Genomic DNA, 19,783 nt, shown 5'->3' on the forward strand with positions numbered 1-19,783 from the left:
ACGTGGCTTTGGGGCCTCAAGCCACCAGGGGGCGATGTGTGCTCAGCCACCAGCCTTGAGCACTGGAAAGTACACCCCTCCAACATTTTGTTCTCAGACTGGAAATGTTGGTTCGGGCCCTATGCAAAGCCATGTTTGGACTTCATCTGATAGGGATGGGAAGTCCTCAAAGGCTCTTGAGCAGGGGAGTGGCATAATTAAGTGTGTGTTCTGGAAAGCAAACAGGATGAAGGTAGCTAGGAGATTAGAAGCAAGAGCAACTGGAAGAGGGCTTCTGAGAGTCCATTGAGGTACAGGTGTCCCATGATCCTCCCAGGGGCTTAAGGTAGAAGGGTAGAAGTCTTCTTGGTCCTTCCCTTCCCTTAACCCCTATAGCCAGTCATCACCAATCTGCTCAGTCTCCAAAAGATCTCTCAAATCCAAGCCTTTTTCCTTTCTGCTGCCATCACACTGGTCCAAGCCTCCGTCATTTCGGGTCTGGACTTGACTCCAGCCGCCAGTCGACTCCCACATAGAGGCCACAGCGAACCACAGTGGTGTCCCATCCCATCTAGAATAAACTCCAAGCTCCCTGCTGAGGCCCAGGCGGCCTCTGCCTGCCTCTCCAGCCTCCTCTCCGGCTCCCTCCCCTCTCCAGCCCACAGGCTTTCTGACAGTTCTTGGGGAAAGCCAAGCTCTTCCCATCTCGGGACCTCTGCAATGCCGTTCAGAGGTTCCAGGTCTTCACATGACTGGCTTCTTTTTGTCTTTCAAGGTCTCAGCTTATCGGCCACCTCTTCAAGGAGGCCTTTCCTGACCGCCCTATGCAAAATGACCTGCTGCTCCCCTTCCATTTTCTCTAATTGTGCTGAGCAAGGATAACAAGTCAAAGGGTGTCAGAGAGCATTGGTGACCCAACTAGAATTGGATGCACAAGCGCTATGGTGGAGAAAGCAAAGCCCTTTCTCTAGGAGGCCCAGGAAAGAAGCCAGGCACGGGATCAGTCCAGGGCTGGGGCAGTCCAGAGAACATACGTCCTTTTGGCAATGACTTTCTCCCTGGCCTCTGGGACAAGGAAGGATGTCTCCTCTGGGCCTCCTGCCATTCTTGAGTGACTTCAAGGCCCAAAAATGGTAGCCAGAGAATATGAAAGAGAGAGCAGAGGTCCCCCTGCCTGGAATCAATGTGCTGCAGGCCCCTGGAGATCACTGGCCGTTTCTCCCTCCTCATTTGATATATTTTTCAACTAGATTTAAGACTTAGTCGATTACTACCCACCCCAACATACCTGAGAGCTTACTCATTTCCCTTTAGTAACTGGGCCAACCATGGCATTGATTCTTGGCAGGGGATGTGCCGGAACCTGGGGAGTGATCAAACAGAGCCCTCCTACCCCACCCTGGTACCAGTTGCTGCCAGGGCTGAGAGCTGGCCTGACTCCTTCCGCAAGGTCCTTTGACCTCGATGATTACCTTTGGAGGGCGGGGGCAGTGACACATTTAGGCTTCTCTGCCTATACAAAGTGCTTTCAATAATGAGGACAAAGTTCTAAAACCTGCCCTTTTGTGTTCACAACATGAGTGTGGCTCATGAGGACCTCCTGATGCCCAGAAGGTGGCCAGGAGCCTTGAAATCTGAGCAGAGGGCCGGAAATAGACTCAAGGGGCTACTCCATGCAGCCACGAACAAACCCAGTGAATGTCCCATCCCCCTAAACAGCGAACCTCTCCATTAACAAGAACACTGGGTCCACCAGATTTCGTGTGAAAATGAACTTCACTTCGCCCTTTTGGGAGGAATTAAATCAACTGAGAGCTCAGCTCCTGCTGGTTTCACTCTACTCAGAAGCTCCAGATGTCAGTCGCATCTCTGGTCACGACAACTGCAACAACAGATAAATCTTTCCGTAGCTCCTGTGCTTTTTCTTTTGAAGACAGGACATTCTCCTCAGTTGTACTTTTTAAGACCTTTTCAACAGAGCGGTGAGGCAGAGGTTCCTCCTCCGCTTCCTCTTTCCTGTCTTATGCCTTTGGCTGGGGATGCCCACATGCTGGTCCCCCAAAACTTTCTGCTTGAGAATCGATTCTGATGAGTTGTGGCCCCAGAGGGTCAAGATTCACTCACACAGTGTCACAAAGTTGGCAAAGAGGGTGCTTGTCTGAGGGACCCTGCCTCTGGCTGGAGTTGAGGTTCCAGAACTTGAGAGTTATCCATTATAAGGAATGTAAGCAAAGAAGGTAACCAGGCAACTAAGAGGGGAAAACTCATGGCCCAGCCATGGAACACGTGACCTGGGTTAACATGTCAGCCACGAGGGTAGGGGCTTTGGAGGAGACGAGGAGTGAGAAGGAAGGTTTTGCTGCAGAGGACAGGTGGGAGCTAGAAAAGACACGTCCTGGTATCAGGGGAGACGTTCCCACAGAAAGACCTCGGTTCAAACCTAATTTTCATTCTCTCACTCTCTTATTCTTGACTCTGTTCCTTGTTCTCTACAGATGGAATCTGAACTGGAGCGTTTCTTTAAGCAGAACACGCAGCTGGAGCTGAACATCACAGAACTGTGGCAGAAATTACGAGCCACCGATCAGGAGATGCGCAGAGAGAGACAGAAGGTGTGAGGATTTTCAGCGTCTGGCGGTTCTTGGATTCAGGTTCTGGCACCTGCCTGCAGTGGGCAGCTGGCTTCTAAAAGGCAGAGCCAGCCCACTGCTAAGAGACATTCCCATTTTAACTTGCGTCCTTGCTCACAGCCCTGCCAGATTGCGGGCCCATGCAAATTCACATGACTGAATCCATCTGTGACTGTGCAATGACTTTGGGTAAAGTGACCAGGGGGTGGGAGACCAGTTTCGTGTGAATGCTCTCAGCGTTGGCTGTCAGTCCTGGACAGGAGCATGCTCAGAGTCATTTGTAGTCAGTGCTTAAAGGCCTTGACTATCAAATCGATGCTGCGGCTGGGAGGACCTCAGAGATCACCTATTCTAGTCCCTGTTTGTAAGAAATAAGGAAAGCCGTGCCAGAAGGATGAGGAAGTTAAGAAACTTCACCTGGCACCCATAGTTCATACAGAGCCGAGAGCCAATACTGGGAGCCAGGTCTTCTGGCCCTGGGCCAGGACTTGGCTGCACTTTCACCCACTGGCACAGGGCACCCTGCAATGCTGGTTGGATCAGACTGGATTTTTCCATTCCCCACAGTAAGTATTGGCTCTGTACTAGGTAATGCTAGAAGCTGCTACAGAGCTGCTACAAACATGAACAGGCACAGATCCCACCCTTCACAAACTGAAAAGGTTGACAGGTGATTTGTGGCATGTGCATAAAAATTATAATGCACGGTGGGAAATTGTGGAATGTGAATAAAGGGCTATGGGAGCCAGGAGGAAGGAAGGACTCGCTATGTCATAGGTAGGGGAAGATGGGTATCAGAGAAAGCATGATGGAAGAGGGGGGGATCTAGCCCAATTTTGTCATATTTTCCCTACCCACACACACAGCCACCCTCAGGAAGGATAAACCCGGGGCGAGCTTTTGTAATAAGGGGGCCTGGGAGCCCTGGCCCAGGGACCTGCAGGAGAGAATCGATGCTCCAGCTCGGCCCCGAAAGGACTAAGGGTGACTGCTGGGCTTCCTCTCATCTCTTAAGGCCCATGGTCCTGAAGGGAACACAGAGCCGGTAAAGGAAGCAGTCTGTGTTGGCCTCTTAAAGCTGACGCTGTTCAGGCCAGGTGCGCGGAGGTTTAGGCCCTCCACCTCTGGGCTGTGTGCCCATCTAGGTCTCTGTGCCCGGTGTGGTCAACTGCAAGTCCCAGATGTGGTGCCTCCTGTCCCTTTCTGCAGCCATTAGCCTGCAGCCCCTGCCACTGGAGAGTCCATCCCTCCAGCACCAGAAGTAAGCGCCTCTGATTGCAGGAGCGGGACTTGGAGGCGCTCGTCAAACGGTTTAAGACGGACCTTCACAACTGCGTGGCATACATCCAGGAAGCCCGGTCCCTGAAGGAGAAGGTCCGAGGTCTCTTTGAGAAGTACGTGCAGCGGGCAGACATGGTGAGCTCTGCCTCCCTCCCCGCCCGCCCCTTCTCTCCTGGTCGCCCCTCGCTCAGAGGCCCCTGTGCCCCATCAGGTGGAGATCGCAGGGCTGAACACAGACCTGCAGCTGGAGTACAGTCGCCAGCGGGAGCACCTGGAGCGGAACCTGGCCACTCTCAAGAAGAAGGTGGTCAAGGAGGGTGAGCTGCACCGCACCGATTACGTCCGCATCATGCAGGTACCTGCACGCTCCTGCTCAGCTCCCTCAGGGGCCGAGCCTTCCCAGACGAGAGAGCCTGTCAAGGGCCCCTCGAGACCACCCAATACTCAGGGCTCCCCAAAGGTCCAGGGGACCCACTAGCTTTCCCTAAAACATGATCTTTGACTCCTCTCCTCTGACCTCCCAGAGCTCGTCCTGGCTGTGACATGGCCCAGAGCCCGCCCAGGAGGTTTCCTAGGCGTCTCTATGCCCAGGCCTTAACCGCCCCCACCCGCCTCACTCCATCCACTTCTTTTTTCTTCTTTTTTCTGCCCCATCTTTATCTGAAGCACTCCTGTGTCCTGCCTCACTCCTCTTGTTGCCCCTGTCCCCTCTGGACCTTCATCCCCGTGATTTTAGCTCTCCTGAGTCACACTCTCCTGTTCCTCTCCTCTGTTTCCAACTCTTATTTCACCTGCTTTGTTCTGCTGCTTTTTATGCTGCTACTGGTATCACATGGTCCCTGCTGGCCAAGTTGTCTCCTCTGAACACGCCTGTCTCCACCCACCTCCTCGGCTGACTTTTCTGGTGCCTCAGGTCCCTACCCTTATCTCTTGGGTGCAGAGCTAACCACACCCACCCGAAGAGTTGGCCTCACTCTGACTTAATGAGCTCTCCACACCCGCCTCCCGACCCTCCAGAGGCTGTGCAGGGAGCCTGGCCCCATTACGGCCGCCTCCACGTAAGCACGTTATCAGGGTTTGCCAGTCGGGCTTCTCCTGCCAGATTTCTGTTTGGGTATCAGTATCGTCTGAGGCAATTAATGTGAATTAATCAGAATCCCATATATAAGGGATGTACCTTTTAATGCTTATATGTCTTTAATGCCATAATTAAAATACTGGAATGGGGATGGGCTGCAGTTGGGTTGAAACAAACCAGTGCCCAGCTTGGCCAGCCCACACACCACTGGGCAGAGGGCACTGCAGTTCAGGCCAGGTCCAGGCACGGTAGGTCTCGTGCCATCTTACAAACAGCCCCGGTTTAAAAGCAGCCCACACCATCAATAACCACCGCCCCATGCAGGGCCCTGAAAGCAGTCAGAGGCCCAGAGACAGGCATCGATCATTGGTGGGACCCTTAGGCACGAGCAGCTGGCACACAGAGCCATGGCTAAGGGTCTTAAGTGCCCCCACTCGTGAAGAGCCCACCAGGGAGTGCAAAGTAAGTGTCAGTCCAAGGAGAAGAAGGAACAGGAAAGAAAATGAAGACAGCAGGCTAGCCTGGAGCAAACATCCCCTGAGGCTGCTCCGGGTGGACACAATGTCCTCTTTTGCTCCTCACTACCCCAGAGGCTGTGTGCCCACTCCTGCTGGGCCAGGGTGCAAGTCGGAGTAGAAGGAGCAGAGGAGATCCGGGCAGGGCTCCTGCCCAGCCCTGCCACTCCCCAGTGGCTGGCAGAGGGAAATCCCTGGAAGAGTGTTTTCTTGAGCAGCATGGTAAACCCATGTGCCCTGGAGCCCGCAGAAGTGCCCCCAGGCAACTGCAGGGAGCAAGAGGGACCCCGCAAGGCAGGGTCCCCACCCTCAACCAGGGAGGCCTCCTTGCTTATTACAGCAGGCTCTGTAAACTTTTCTTTGGAAGATTTTTTTTTAAAGGAAAACTTTCAAAACCATTGGTCTGGGTTTTAAAAATTATTCCTTTCTTCAATCTTGAGTTGAAGGAGAGGGGCCGGGCCAGGGTCAGGCAAGGTGTCAGCAGGCACTGACGCTGGGCAGACCCCACTTGTCCTGCCTCAGCCACGCTCGTGGGGCTGCCATGAGTAAATTCCTTAACGTCTTCAGGAATGTCTTCCCCATCTAGAAAACGGGGAAGAAAACACCAACTTCAGCGAGGCAATGCGAGGTTTGAACGAGAGAACTAATAGGATGCTTGCGGCCCTGGCCAGGTCCACAGCAGGTGCTCAGAAATGCTCTTTCCTTCCTGTCCACCGAGCAAGGGATCTGTTTACGAACCAAGGTGGAAATCCCAAGGGAGAGCCTGGAAGGCCACCACACGGACCAGGGATACCTGTGGGCTGAGAGGACAGGAGAGGGGGCCACTCAGCTGACCCCAGACCCCCCAGCTGGTGGCCTGGATGCCTGATGCCTTGGTAAGGAGCTGTGTCTGCAGGTTCCTAGGCCCTGACACTTCAGTCCAAAAAAGGGCAAGGAAGGCCAGGGCGGACATGGCATCTGAGAGAAACTCATTAGAAAACAGAAAATGAGGTCACTGTCTCATTTGCATGTTCAGACGGGAGCATGGGGCCTCCCTCCGCATTCCCCAGCACGCTTGCAGATATGAAAATAAGAGTTGCTATGGAATACAAATATCTAGGACACACACTGTACTCTTTCAGTATACATGCTTTGAGGGCTGGCCATCCACGGAGGATTCCAAGATGAGGTGATCGGGGGCCTACCCTCAGAGAGCTCACCGTGGGGATCTCTGTGCCAGGGAACGTGAGCAAGATACAGTAAGCACTGCCCCACACCGTGGCTCCCGTGCTGTGAGCTCACCACGGGGGTGGGCTTCAGTTAGGGCGTGTGGCTTTTGAGCTGGGCCGTGAAGGATGAGGAGAGCGTGGACTGGGAGCAAATGGGGACGAGCCTTTCGGGCAGAGGGCACAACCCGAGGACACAGAGAGAAGAGAGAGGCCGGTGGGATGTTGGGAACTCAGGAGTCCACAGACCTTACTTTATTGCACAGCGTGGGGGCAGGGAGAAAGGACCCACTGGAACAGGATGTAGGTTAGGGTCCCGTTGAAAGGGCTTTCCATGCCACGCCAAGAAGCATACGCATATCTTAGAAGCAGGTGCCACCTGAGGTTTCTGAAGTAGGTAGGGGTATTACCAAGGTTGAGTCCATTGGCAGGTGGAAAGGCTGGTAGGGAAAGGCGGGTGGCAGGAAAGCCCATGTTCTAGGAAGACGAGAAGGACTTGGAAGGGGAAAATGTCAAAAGACATTTCGGAGTAGAAATGATGAATAGAAACGTCAGATTGCACGTGAGCAGGCTGAAAGAGGAGCAGAGAAATGGCTCCTTTGCGCAATTAGGCAGATGGCGAGGCCTGTGGGTTCCAGAAAAATGCCACCCATGCAGGGCTTCCACGTTCACAGAATAAATCAGTCACCTGTTCTTTCCACCCGGCCACATTCTTAAAGATGTCAACTCAGGAAAAGCCAGTAGGGGGTGCTAGAGGCATTCTTTCCCTTCCTGCCCAACATGGGCGTCACAACTGCCGGTCTGTTCACATCTGTGGCTCTCCAGCGTCGGTCTCCACAAAAGGCAAACCTGGCCAGCTTGATACAGCCCCTTTATGTAGAAGGTTTTTTATATAAACAGACTTTAGCATCCCCAGCCAGTCTCTCTTACCTGCCCAGTGACTTGGTACCTGATGGGCCTGGGCCAGCTTTTTTCTGCCAAAGTTGCCGAGTGGGGACCTGGAGAATTGTAGGGCTTTTGTAGGCCATCCTGACTGAGGAGGGATCAGGAACAGAAGGTTCAGCAAACGGTTGTGTTCACATTTTAAATTCACAATGCTACCCAAAGCATATACAGGCATACCTTGCTTTTTTGAGCCTCACAGATACTGTGTTTTGGTTTGTTTTTACAAATTGAAGGTTTGTGGCAACCCCGCATCAAGCAACACTATCAGTGCCATTTTTTCCAACAGTTCAGATGAAGGTTAGCATTTTTGAGCAATAAAGTATTTTTCACTTAATGTCTATACATTGTATTTAGACATAATGCTATTGCACACTTAATAGAGACTACAGTGTGGTATAAAAATAACTTATATGCACCGGGAAACCAAAAAGTTCATGCGATTTGGGTTGTGTTATTCGCTTATTGTGGTCATTTGGAACCAAACCCATACTACCTCCCTGAGGTACGCCTGCCTGTACAGGTGACTTCGGTGTGACTTCTGGACCCCTCGGAGCATGAACCACCCAGAAAGTACTCCTTAGGGAGCCAAATCAACCCCTGAAGTTATGATTACTTTCATCAAGTATTTAGTGCCTCATCTCCTGCTTGCTCCCTCTTGACACCAGGCCGGAAACTCTCTTCCCTGTCCCCTGCCACCCATGGAGCCTTCCTCACATGGGTGAGCACCCCTCTTCAGACCCTCAGGACATCTCTTGGCATTGGATTCAAGCTGGACCTCCTGTGTCTGGCACCATGACCAGTGCATAGTAGGCTGTCAGGAACTCCTTCTTAAGTGATTTTTTTATGAATGGATGAGTGAATGGATGAATGAACAAAAGAACGAACACAACAGGGGAATCAGGCTGCATGGGTCTCGGTCACACTCTAATAAGGACTGAGCCATGTCCTGGAGGTTTATTAGGTGGCCAGCCTCATGGAGGTGTCCGAGGCTGATAGTGGGGTCAGAAACAGGCATTCACACTTAAAGGTATCAGGAGCCAGAAGTCCCAGACATGTGACAGGGTTGTGGAGGGTGGAGTGGGGGAGAAAACTAGGGCAGGGTCCACTTGGGGCCATTACAGTAGCAGAGGGGAGAGATGCTGAGAGCTGGTTAGGAATCACAGCAGGAAGCGTAGACACCAGATTCTATTCAGACACAAATCCACAGGGTTCAGTGACCAAATGGATGGAGATGACCAAGAAGAAGTAACTACAGAAGTTTATGGAGAGGACTGGGGAGATGGTACCCTCCTCCTCTAATTTTTATTCTGATGCCTATTACTCCGTTGAATGAGGCAGGAGAGTGAAGCTGAGGGACACCAAGTGAGAGGAGGAGTGGAGAGCCCCGGAGGGTGCGAGTGGCCCGTGAGCTCACTGCAGGTCTCCTCTCCGTCTGCTCTCCCCTGCCTGACCTTTACCCCCTGGTTTATAATTTCCTCATTAGTAAGAATCTCATCTTATTCAACTTGCTATCCACTGCATTCGTTATTCATTTGCCTACCCATTCCACAAATATTTATGGAGCACCTCTTACAGGCAAGGCAGAGTCCAAGGTCTTAGAACCCCATAAATACTAGTACACATTTAATTGATCGTGTCATGATACAAAGTCAGCATAGAGAAGTTTGGGGCGGGGGGAGGGCTGGCAGAGACTTTCACTGGGGAGCATCTGGGAGGAAATGCGGCCGATTCCCCACCCAGGCCTGGGTGGGTTAAAAGGGTAAAAGATCAGGTGGAGGAAAGCTGCTGACTGTCTACAAAAACAGGCACAGGGCCTCGCCTGAGAACAAGGGGGTGGCAATGACTGGGCACCTCATCCACGAGGGAGGGAAGAGCACTGAAATGAAGTGATGCACTGAAAATCGGAAGGTATGTTTGACATGCTCAGACCAAGCGGCTCTGGAGGGAACGACAGTGATGGGGTGCTCCCTCCTGGGCGCCACGGGCACGTCCCCGTGACCCAGAAGCGCTGTGAGGACAGTGCCAGGGACCAGCCCCTTCTCCGGCCTCAGAGGCCACGCTCACAATGCCCCCTGTAGAAGCACAGCTTGTTCCTGGCACGAGTCCGTTCCATGCAGGCTGGGCCGCGCTGACTCTTGTGGTGGTCGGACCTCCAGGCCTTGCTGCCCACTGAGGGCCTGGCTCGCAGGCCAGCGGCAGCATCAGTCAGGAGCTGGTTAGACGTGGAGAATTTCAGAACCCGCTCCAGACCTACCGAGTCCGGAGCCGCATTTAACGGAATCCTCGGGTGATTCCTTTGCATGATCTATGGGAGGTGCCGCTGTAGACAAGCCGAGTGCTTGAGGCTGTGGACTCAGAGCAAAATGGCCAGCGTCTCTCTGCGCCTGTGGTGAAGGGGACTCCTCCGCAGAGCCACCCTTGCTGCCCTCGTGCTGAGTATGAAAAGCAAGGCAGTGATCTGAGGTGTGGGAAAGGAAGAGTGTTCCCAGGGGCAGAGCCCCCACCGCCCGGCGTCCAGCAGGCTCTTCATCCTCACTCCTCGCCACTCCCCTCTCTCACTTGGTGTCCAGCGATGCAGACCTGCTGCTAGTTGCCCACCCGCCGTGTCCTACTTCTGTGCCTCTCTCCTGCGGTTCCAGTGGTCTAGGACCCCTTACCTTCTCCTCGGCAGCTCCTTCAGGCCTCAGCCCACGGACCTGTGCCTAGGCGTCCACCCTGGTCATTCAGGCAGAGCTCAGCACCTGTGCTTTGTGCCCCGCTCCTGCCTCTCAGCAGGGCAGCCACACACTGCACTGTGCCAGGTCCCCCACGGAACCCTAAACTCCTCAAGACCAGGTCTCACTTTCGGTATACCTCAGGGTCAGCACAGTGCCTGGCACATAGTTAGTGCTCATACACATGGGATGGGTGATGGATGGATGGATAGGTGGGTGGGTGGGTGGATGGATGGATATTATCAAACACAAGAGAAGTGAACTTCAGGTGGATGTTGCAAATGTTAATTACCCACATACTTTTCTGGGTTCCTAACTAAACAGTGTGCTGTTGGGGGCAGAAACCATGTCTTTTTTTCTGTCTGCATCTCAGGGACATGGCAGATACCCTATAAATATAGGCTCAACAATTAATGAAAAAAAAATGAATAAAGGACAGCACAGTGCTTAAGAGCTTGTAACTCTCTGGAGCCAGGCTGTCAGGCTCAGAATCCTGACACGGTCACTTACTATCTATGTAATTTGAGCAAGTTACATAACCTTTCTGTGCCTCGATTTCCTCTTTTGTAAAATTTTGATTATAAATAGAATCTACTTACAGGGTTATTATGCTTCTTCAATGCATTAAATTCATATGAAGTTCTTAGAAAAGTGTTGTTGTCACTGTGGGTGTTGGAAAGAGCCTGGGTGGATGGAAATAGTGTGTACTGTCTATATCTAATGTTGCTAGAGTCCACCTGAAGGTAAGTTAGCTGATGCCTCAAGAGGCTGAGCCATGAGCTAGGATGAAGACTCAGAACCCAATAGAAGCACCAGATAATTAATCTGGGTTCAGGACCAACCCCACCCATTCCCCACACCCTCGGCCCCTAGCCAGGGCATGCCCTGTGCCCACTGATCACTCATCCATACTCACTCTCTTTTCCTCCTTTTATGCAGGAAAATGTCTCCCTCATCAAGGAGATTAATGAGCTCCGCAGGGAGCTGAAGCTCACCCGCTCCCAGGTCTATGACCTTGAAGCAGCTCTGAAACCGACCAAGAAATTCCAACAACAAGAGGTTCCAGAAATAGGTACTGTCCCCAGTGGCTAAAGGAGATGGGCATTGGGACAAACAGACCAATGGCAGCCATGGGCAGGTCACCCTTTGGCTTCTGAGGTAGCCTCTCCTAAGTGTCCTCCTGGATCAGGTCACATCCACCCCAGGGCCTTCTGGGAGCCTCTTCGCGCCACACACCTGCTCTCTAAAGGATCTGTGAGGACCTACCACATTCAAATATATGCAGGTCCACAATCCTTAGAGTTAGCCACAGTGTCAGAATTTAGAATCTTTCAGATCTTAGAGCAGCAATTTTCAACCTTTTTTCATCTTCATGGCATGCAGAAACTACTAAAATTCTGTGGCCCATCAAAAAATAAGTACTAGTATATTTTGCTGATCAGTCAAAAAATAGGTATAATTTTGATTTATTCACCCTAGACAGCTATTTTGTTGGCTCTTGTCATTTTTTTATTTGACAATCTAAGGGAAAAGAGGTCAGTGGCCCTGACTAAATAGTCAGGTATTGCATGTTTTAAAAATTCTTGTAGCACACCGGTTGAAAATCATTGTCTTAGAGTATACTGTATACTGTATATTACATGGCAGCCCTAGAGTAGTGTTTCTTTTGTGAAACAGATGAATATTTACACTTCATAATTTTAAAATGCATTTCATTTTTAGAGCTTTGTGCCTCTTAGAACTATGGATAAGGGATGGAAGACCTGTATAATTAAAGACACATAAAAAATCAGAGACTAGCCCTAACTGGTTTGGTTCAATGGATAGAGTGTCAGCCTGCGGACTGAAGGGCCCCAGGTTCGATTCCAGTCAAGGGCATGTACCTTGGTTGTGGGCACATCCCCAGTAGGGGGTGTGTAGGAGGCAGCTGATCGATGTTTCTCGCTCATCCATGTTTCTAACTCTCTATTCCTCTTCTTTCCTCTCTGTAAAAAAATCAATAAAATATATTAAAAATATTTTTTTAAAAATCAGAGACTATTTAAAGGGAGAGGGGGAAATGATATTAGAAACTGCAAATGAGTTATGACTGTAATTATATCCTAAAGTTCCTCTGAATTTCTGACAACCAAGGCAAAAAGGGAAACAAAGAAATATGATTATTTACATAGTTTTCATTTAAGGATAATGGAATTTTCTTTTTCTGGAGAAACAAACCTTTCCCTGGCACTAAATTGCATGAAAAGCTTATCACATGGATGCTTATAGAAGGGGTGTTGAATAATATAATTGATCGTCTGCAATTATAGGTTTTCAGACAATTAAAAAAACATTCTTCAGGTGTCCATTTCTTACCTGGGCAGTCAATGAAAACCAAGAGGGTAAGGCATTTCTGTGGAAAAGTAAGCCAACGTGGTTCAAGTATATTGTGTTCTGGAGGTTTACATTCAGGGATAAAGCTTAGAAACCTTGACAAAACGTCCCATTGCTGAGGATTGGGTCTTTCACATGAGTTGTCTCATGTACTGTGGTTATATAAGATACTATCATTGGGGGAAAGGTAGTGGAAGGATACAAAGGAACTCTCTGTACTATTTTCACAACCTCTTGCGAGTCTTAAACTTTATATATAGATAGATATAGATATAGATATAGATATTTATATAAATATATCTACACTAATAAAAGAGAAAGATGCAAATTGACTGAACCTGCATGATGCCCACCAGCCAATCAGGAGTGAGTATGCAAATTAACCCAACAAAGATGGTAGGTTGATTTGCATATGCAGATGCCTAGCAGCCAGGGGCAGGGCAGGATGCTTGTGTTGTCGCCATGGCGATGACACAGGTGTTCCGCACCGCCCCAGCCACTCCAGGCTTCTGGGCAATGTGGGAAGGCAGAAAGGCAGCTCCAGGCTGGAGCAAAGGTGGTGCCGGCAGCCAGGGGAAGGAAGGCCCATTCTTGCACAAGTCTTCATGCATCAGGCCTCTAGTGTGTGTGTGTGTGTGTGTGTGTGTGTGTGTGTGTGTGTATGTTGTGTCTCCTGTGCCCTTGTCATTAGAGTTGATGAGAAATTAACACAATAGTAAACTCTCTGAGTAGTACCTGAGTGGCACTATCAGGTCTAAAGAATGACATAAGAGCACATGTGTTACAAAGACCAGGCGCTTGACAATTGCAAAACTTCACTTTAGAAAATATTTCGAATATGCCCGAGTATCCTAGCAAATAATTAATTGAGACATCCTCAGGATGATGTATGATATATCTATGGTCTTCTTATTACAATCATGGAAATCTTCAGACATATTCAGAAATTGAGAGAAACATCTAATGAATCCATCCCCCAACTTCAACAAGCATCAGTTTCTGTCACTCTTGCTTCATCAGTGTCCCTACCCCTCAGTAATTGCCCCCACACCCACCATGGATTATTTTTAAACAAAGCAAACATCATAGCACTCATGTAATATAGTTTTTGCATGGGAGATACTTATAGTTCATAACAGTTGGAGACATATATTACCAATTGCCTGCCTTGATTATGAAGAGCCTAAGTCTGACCTCTGATTTTGAACATGGGCCCACCAAGACATGTTAGCTCAAAATTTACACCCTCAAGTCGTTTAAGGAATTGACCGGTTTGATTGGCTTTTAAGAATTTTTTATCCAAACAAGAGAGGTTGCCATCTCCAAACCACCATTTTAGTTTTAGCAGCATTTATTATTAAGTTTTTATTCACACAATTAACTAAAAGGTCTGATAGACACACCTGCTTGTTTTCAATTATTAAAACCATATCATTAGAACTTCTAATTAAAGATGGTTAATTGAAAACCTACTAAAATGGCACAAGTAAACCATAAGATCTAAAAAAAAAAAAAAAAAAACACACAAAAGGAAACAAGAGACACAAAAATCTGAAAGCTGAAAATGGATACATGAGTGGTAACTCCACTTCATAGGCACAAGAAACCTGACTCCTAAGCCGGGTTTGGGAAAACTAGAGGAAACCTAATCACAGAACCCTCAGCAGCGGTTCTCAACCTGTGGGTCGCGACCCCTTTGGCGGTCAAACGACCCTTTCGCAGGGGTCGCCTAAGATCATCCTGCATATCAGATATTTACATTACGATTCATAACAGTAGCAACATTACAGTTATGAAGTAGCAACAAAAATAATTTTATGGTTGGGTCACAACATGAGGAACTGTATTTAAAGGGCCAGAAGGTGAGAACCACTGCAAAAGGCTCAGGAATTAGCAGAAGCTGACAGCTCTGGAAGTGGGAGTAAAGTGGGCCTGAAAACAAAAGACATTTGATCCGCCCAGTATCTAATACAATGGTTAAAGATAGACCCTCACCAGCCCTAGATGGTTTGGCTCCATGGATAGAGCATTGGCCTGCAGACCTAAGGGTCCCAGGTTCAATTCTGGTCAAGGGCACATACCTCGGTTGCAGGCTCCTCCCTGGCCCAGGCCCTGGTCAGGGCACCTGCAGGAGGCAACGAATTTATGTGTTTCTCTCACATCGATATTTCTCTCTGTCTTTCCCTTTCTCTTCCACTCTCTCTAAAAATCAATGGAAAAATATCCTCAGGTAAGGATTAAAAAAAAAAGGATAGACCTTCGACAGGGCCATCATCACCATCATCATTAAATGTTAGAACACCAGAGTACAAAGAAAAAAATCCTCCAGCCTTCCAAAGAAAATAAGGAGCGATTTCATGCAAAGGAGCAAAAATTCCAATTGCAAAATACAAAATCAACACACAAAAATCAGTTGCATTTCTATACACTAAAAAAAAAAAAAAAAAAAAAAAAAATCACTGCCAGCCCAGTTCTTCTATCATTGTAACTTTTTAAATTTTTGTTTTTAAAAATAATTCTTTATTGTTGAAAGTATTACATATGTCCCCTTTTTTCCTCCATTGACCTCTTCCAGCGCCCCCCCAACCACGCTCCCCACCACCCCCATCCTAGGCCTTCAGTACCCTATTGTCTGTGTCCATGGGTTATGGACAAGGTCTTTGGTTGTTTACCTCCCACCAACCCACCCTCCCCCGCCTTTCCTCTGAGATCCCGCACTCTGTTCCATGCTTCCATGTCTTTGGATTCACTTCATTCATCAGTTTATTTTGTTACTTAGATTCCACATATGAGTGCGATCATGTGATGCTTGTCTTTCTCTGACTGCCTTATTTCACTTAGCATGATACTCTCCAGGTCCTTCCATGCTGTCTCAGAGAATAAGGGTTTCTTCTTTTTTACTGCTGCATAGTATTCCATGGTATAAATGTACCATAGCTTTTTGATCCACTTATCTACTGATGGGCACTTGGGCTGTTCCCAGATCTTAGCTATTGTAAATTGTGCTGCTATGAACATAGGGGTGTATATATTCTTTCTGATTGGTGCTTCGATTTTCTTGGGATATAGACCTAGAAGTGGGATCACTAGGTCAAATGGCAGTTCCATATTTAATTATTTGAGGAAACTCCATACTGTTTTTCCACAATGGCAGCACCAGTTTGCATTCCCACCAGCAGTGTACTAGGGTTCCCTTTTCTCCACATCCTCACCAGCATTTGTCTTTTGTTGATTTGTTAATGGTAGCCATTCTGACAGATGTGAGATGGTACCTCATGGTCGTTTTGATTTGCATCTTTCGGATGATTAGTGACTTTGGGCATTTTTTCATATGTCTCTTGGCTTTCTGTATGTCCTCTTTGGAGAAGTGTCTATTTAGGTCCTTTGCCCATTTTTTTATTGGATTGTTTGTCTTCCTTCTGTTAAGTTGTATGAGTTCCTTATATATTTTGGATATTAACCCTTTATCAGATGTATTATTGCCAAATATGTTCTTCCATGCAGTGGGCTCTCTTTTCCTTTTGTTGATGGTTTCTTTTGCTGCGCAGAACTTTTTATTTTGATATAGTCCCATTTGTTCATTTTCTCCTTAGTTTCCTTTGCCTTAGGAGATGTATCTGTAAACATATTGCTATGAGAGATGTCTGAGATTTTGCTGCCTATGGTTTCTTCTAAGATTTTTATGGTTTCACAACTTACATTTAAGTCTTTTATCCATTTTGAGTTTATTGTGTATGGTGTAAGTTGGTGGCCGTGTGTGTGTGTGTGTGTGTGTGTGCATGTGTGTGTGTGTTGCATGTAGTCATCCAATTTTCCCAACACCATTTATTGAAGAGACTCTCTCGACTCCATTGTACGCTCTTGCCTCCTCTGTCAAATATTAATTGAACATAATGGCTTGGGTCTATTTCTGGGTTCTCTGTTCTGTTCCATTGATCTATATGTCTGTTCTTATGCCAGCACCAGGCTGTTTTGATTACGGTGGCTTTGTAGCGTATGAGGAAAGTACTTTTCTTTTTTTGAAGTACTTTTCAATGTAAATGTCTTTTGCCTCCTTGGTTAAGTTTATTCCTAAGTATTTTATTCTTTTTGATGCTATTGTAAATTGATCTAACTGGACAGAAAAGGGAGTGAGTGTAAAAAGATCCCATTTGGTAGGTAAGAAATAGTGTTGTCCAGGAAGAAGAGGTCCAAACTCAGGCAAAGAACAGGTGCCTTGAGCACGAGGCAGTAAGAGAGGGCATGATGGGAGAATGGAGACCTCGTGTGTGATAAGGGAGGGGAAACCACAGGAGCGGGTGCTGACACGGCGTGGAAGCCAAGAACATTCCTGCTGAGGGTCCAGCCTGTGAGGCGAGGTAATGGATGAGCCCTGGACCCTGGTGGACACCAGCGTTGCCCAGGATGACGGCAGCATCTGAGGATGACTGGGGACGGGAGAGTTAAGAGAAAGTCCTCAAGGAACATGAATGAGTGGCCACCCCAGGAGGGGTAGAGGGGGGTCTGTCTCCAGGAGCAGGGGTTTTACCTGAGGAGGAGCACTGCAGGTTTAGAAGCCAACCAACGTCAACAGGAGAGCGCCACCCTGACTGGGGCGGGGAATGGGAGAATGAGCCGCCTGCACGGGAGGGGCCACAAGGCCAGCAGCTGGGGCTCAGGAGAGGGGCTGGGCTGAGGTCATGCTCAGCACTTGGCTATCACCCTCAAGTGTGTCTCTTCACTTCTCCATCTTGTATCCCTAGCATCTGGGATTGAGTAGGTGCTCAATAGAAATTTGAGGAGGCAGGAGGGAGGAAGGGAGGATACGCTGCAGTCCAATGACAAAGCCCGCATTCATCCTGCTCTGTCCCTCGCAGGGCCCAGTGAGGTCACACACCGCATCGTTCCCACCATGAGACTGAATGAGCAAGAAGAAACTGGGAGAATTATTGAAATGCAACGCCTAGAAATCCAACGTCTCAGAGACCAGATCCAAGAACAGGAGCAGGTCCCAGGGTTCCACCCCATCAGTGGAGTTCGGCTTCCTTCCCTCGTAACGACGGTTCATTCTTTGGCCAAGATGGACGCTGAGGTGCCCAACAAGTGACTCCCTCTGGTGAGCCACCTCCAGTCACACTAGAGGAAGCACTGCGCATCTGTCCCCAGGCCAACTCTGGGCTGCAGTCCCTGCGGCACTCCCCGCACCAGCCTCTCTCCTGCCGTGGGGCGTTGGAGACTTGGTCAGAATAAAAGTGTTTGCCCACAACTGTGTCCAACTCTTTGCTTAGCCAAGGAGCTGGGGAAGGAAGAAGGGAAAGGGGGGACTCTGAGGACTGGGGGTGTCTCCAGCTCATCCAAAGCCACCTCTCCCTGTGGAAATCACACTGAACTTGGAGCTGGTTCCTGCCACCCCGTTCCTCTCTGGGCCCTACAGATGGGCTGCCTGCTCCCACTTTAAGTATCACTGCCCGCATGTCTGGCCTGGCTTTCTCCTCTGCCAGCCAGAACAGGACCCAACACAGTCTCCATCATTTGTTCTCCTTTATGAAACCTAAGGAGGTTTTCTGAGGATTTTTACATTTGTGTAAAGATCAGAGTAAAAGAAAGAACATGGCAAAGTTCCTTCAAGTGTCCCTTATCTGCTGACCCTGTTGTTAGAATTACAAGCAGAGCTCCACCCTTATTTCTCTCACCTCCATGCCACTCTAGACTTGTTCTCTAAGGTCTTACCCACCCCCCTGCATTTCTGGGGGACACCTCTTCCTCTGGGCCCCATAATGGGTGACCCAGCCACACATACCAGAAAAGGTAGTTTTTACGCACTAAAGAGCAAAGCAATATACCCAGACGGCCCTGTCTTCTCCCACCTGCGGAGGCCAGGCAACCTTCTAATACCCAATAACAAGCATTTAAGCCCCCGGTCCCTGCTGGTCCTGCTGGCTCTTAAGTCTGGTGTCCCCAAGGCATCTCCCCAACTTCCCCGATCTGCTCCGGGCACCGCTCTCGAGTTAGTTTCCCCAGTGAGAGCCGAGGCATGGCTGTCACACTTGGCAAGTCTCTCCTGAGGGCTGGGGAGTGCAGAAAGAAGGCACAGGGCAGAGGCCGTAAAGCAAAGTGTACACAGGACTCTCTCTCCTTAGCAATTCCCCACCCCCACCCAGCCCACACCCTGTCACAGTGGCCAGCGTATCTCCTCCAGACCAGGCCCAGGAAGCAGGACAACATTCAGGCACCTGAGAGATTCACCCACTAGGACCACAGCCATGCTGGGTACATGGGCTCTGGGAGTCAGACTTCTCCATTCCCAGCCAGCACCTTGCCTTTACTTTTGTAGAGGAAACCGACTCAAAATGAGTTTGGGGAGGTCAGCAGGGCCAGATGGCGCAGGGTGGTGAAGGCACATACAGAGGCCAGCGCTGAGCCACCCAGAGTCCCTCCCCACCACCTCCCAGGCTCTTGACACACTGGCCTCCTTCCAATTCCTCCAAAAGGCCAAGTTCTTCCCTGCCTCCAGGTCTTTCCACACGTCACTCAGTGAACTTCCACTCATCCTTCAGATGATAACTGAAATGTCGGGGGCTGTCCCGCCCCCGCCCGCTCCCACCTAAATTACACCCGCCGCATTGCTTCCTTTCATAACCCCCTGTGACAGATCCATTCAGTTGTCAGATGCTGCCTCTCCTAGGCCCTCGTTCCATGGAAGCAAGGCTCTGTCGGATTTTAAAGTTCACTTGGGTACCTGGGTGGGTCACTGATTAAGGGACCTAATAGTGGAGGCAGGGGACCAGTTAGGAGGACACTGTGGCTGGCCACACGGGAGAGGACAACTGCTGGAACCAACATGGAGGCGGTGGAGATGCAGAGAAGTGAATCCTGACGTTAGGACCAGAGGGAGTTGTCCAAGCAAAGGGGTGGGGGTGGGGGTGGGGGTGGGGGAAAGACCCAGTAAGCAGGAACATGGGAAGAAATGGGCTCTTCTCAGGGCCACAAGGAAATGAATTCGCTGTGGCTATGAAGTAGCAACATTCAAATGAGATTTTTCAACTTAATGCCCTAGGATCAAGATATCACATTTCACCTGTAA

The 19,783-nt window shown here is 49.3% G+C and overlaps 1 protein-coding gene across 1 annotated transcript in view; it reads left to right on the forward strand.

Moving 5' to 3' along the window:
- Positions 1 to 17,955, forward strand: part of CFAP57 (cilia and flagella associated protein 57) — a 55,396-nt gene extending 37,441 nt beyond the window's left edge. Inside the window, exons 19-23 of the mRNA XM_059689831.1 lie at positions 2,475 to 2,591; positions 3,891 to 4,025; positions 4,102 to 4,245; positions 11,287 to 11,419; positions 17,577 to 17,955. Of these exons, the coding sequence (XP_059545814.1) occupies positions 2,475 to 2,591; positions 3,891 to 4,025; positions 4,102 to 4,245; positions 11,287 to 11,419; positions 17,577 to 17,806 (759 nt within the window). The 3' untranslated portion in view covers positions 17,807 to 17,955. The remainder of the gene's footprint in view (positions 1 to 2,474; positions 2,592 to 3,890; positions 4,026 to 4,101; positions 4,246 to 11,286; positions 11,420 to 17,576) is intronic.
- The last annotated feature ends 1,828 nt before the right edge of the window (positions 17,956 to 19,783 follow it).

Source organism: Myotis daubentonii, chromosome 3 (assembly GCF_963259705.1).
Source record: "Myotis daubentonii chromosome 3, mMyoDau2.1, whole genome shotgun sequence".
NCBI lineage: Eukaryota > Metazoa > Chordata > Mammalia > Chiroptera > Vespertilionidae > Myotis > Myotis daubentonii.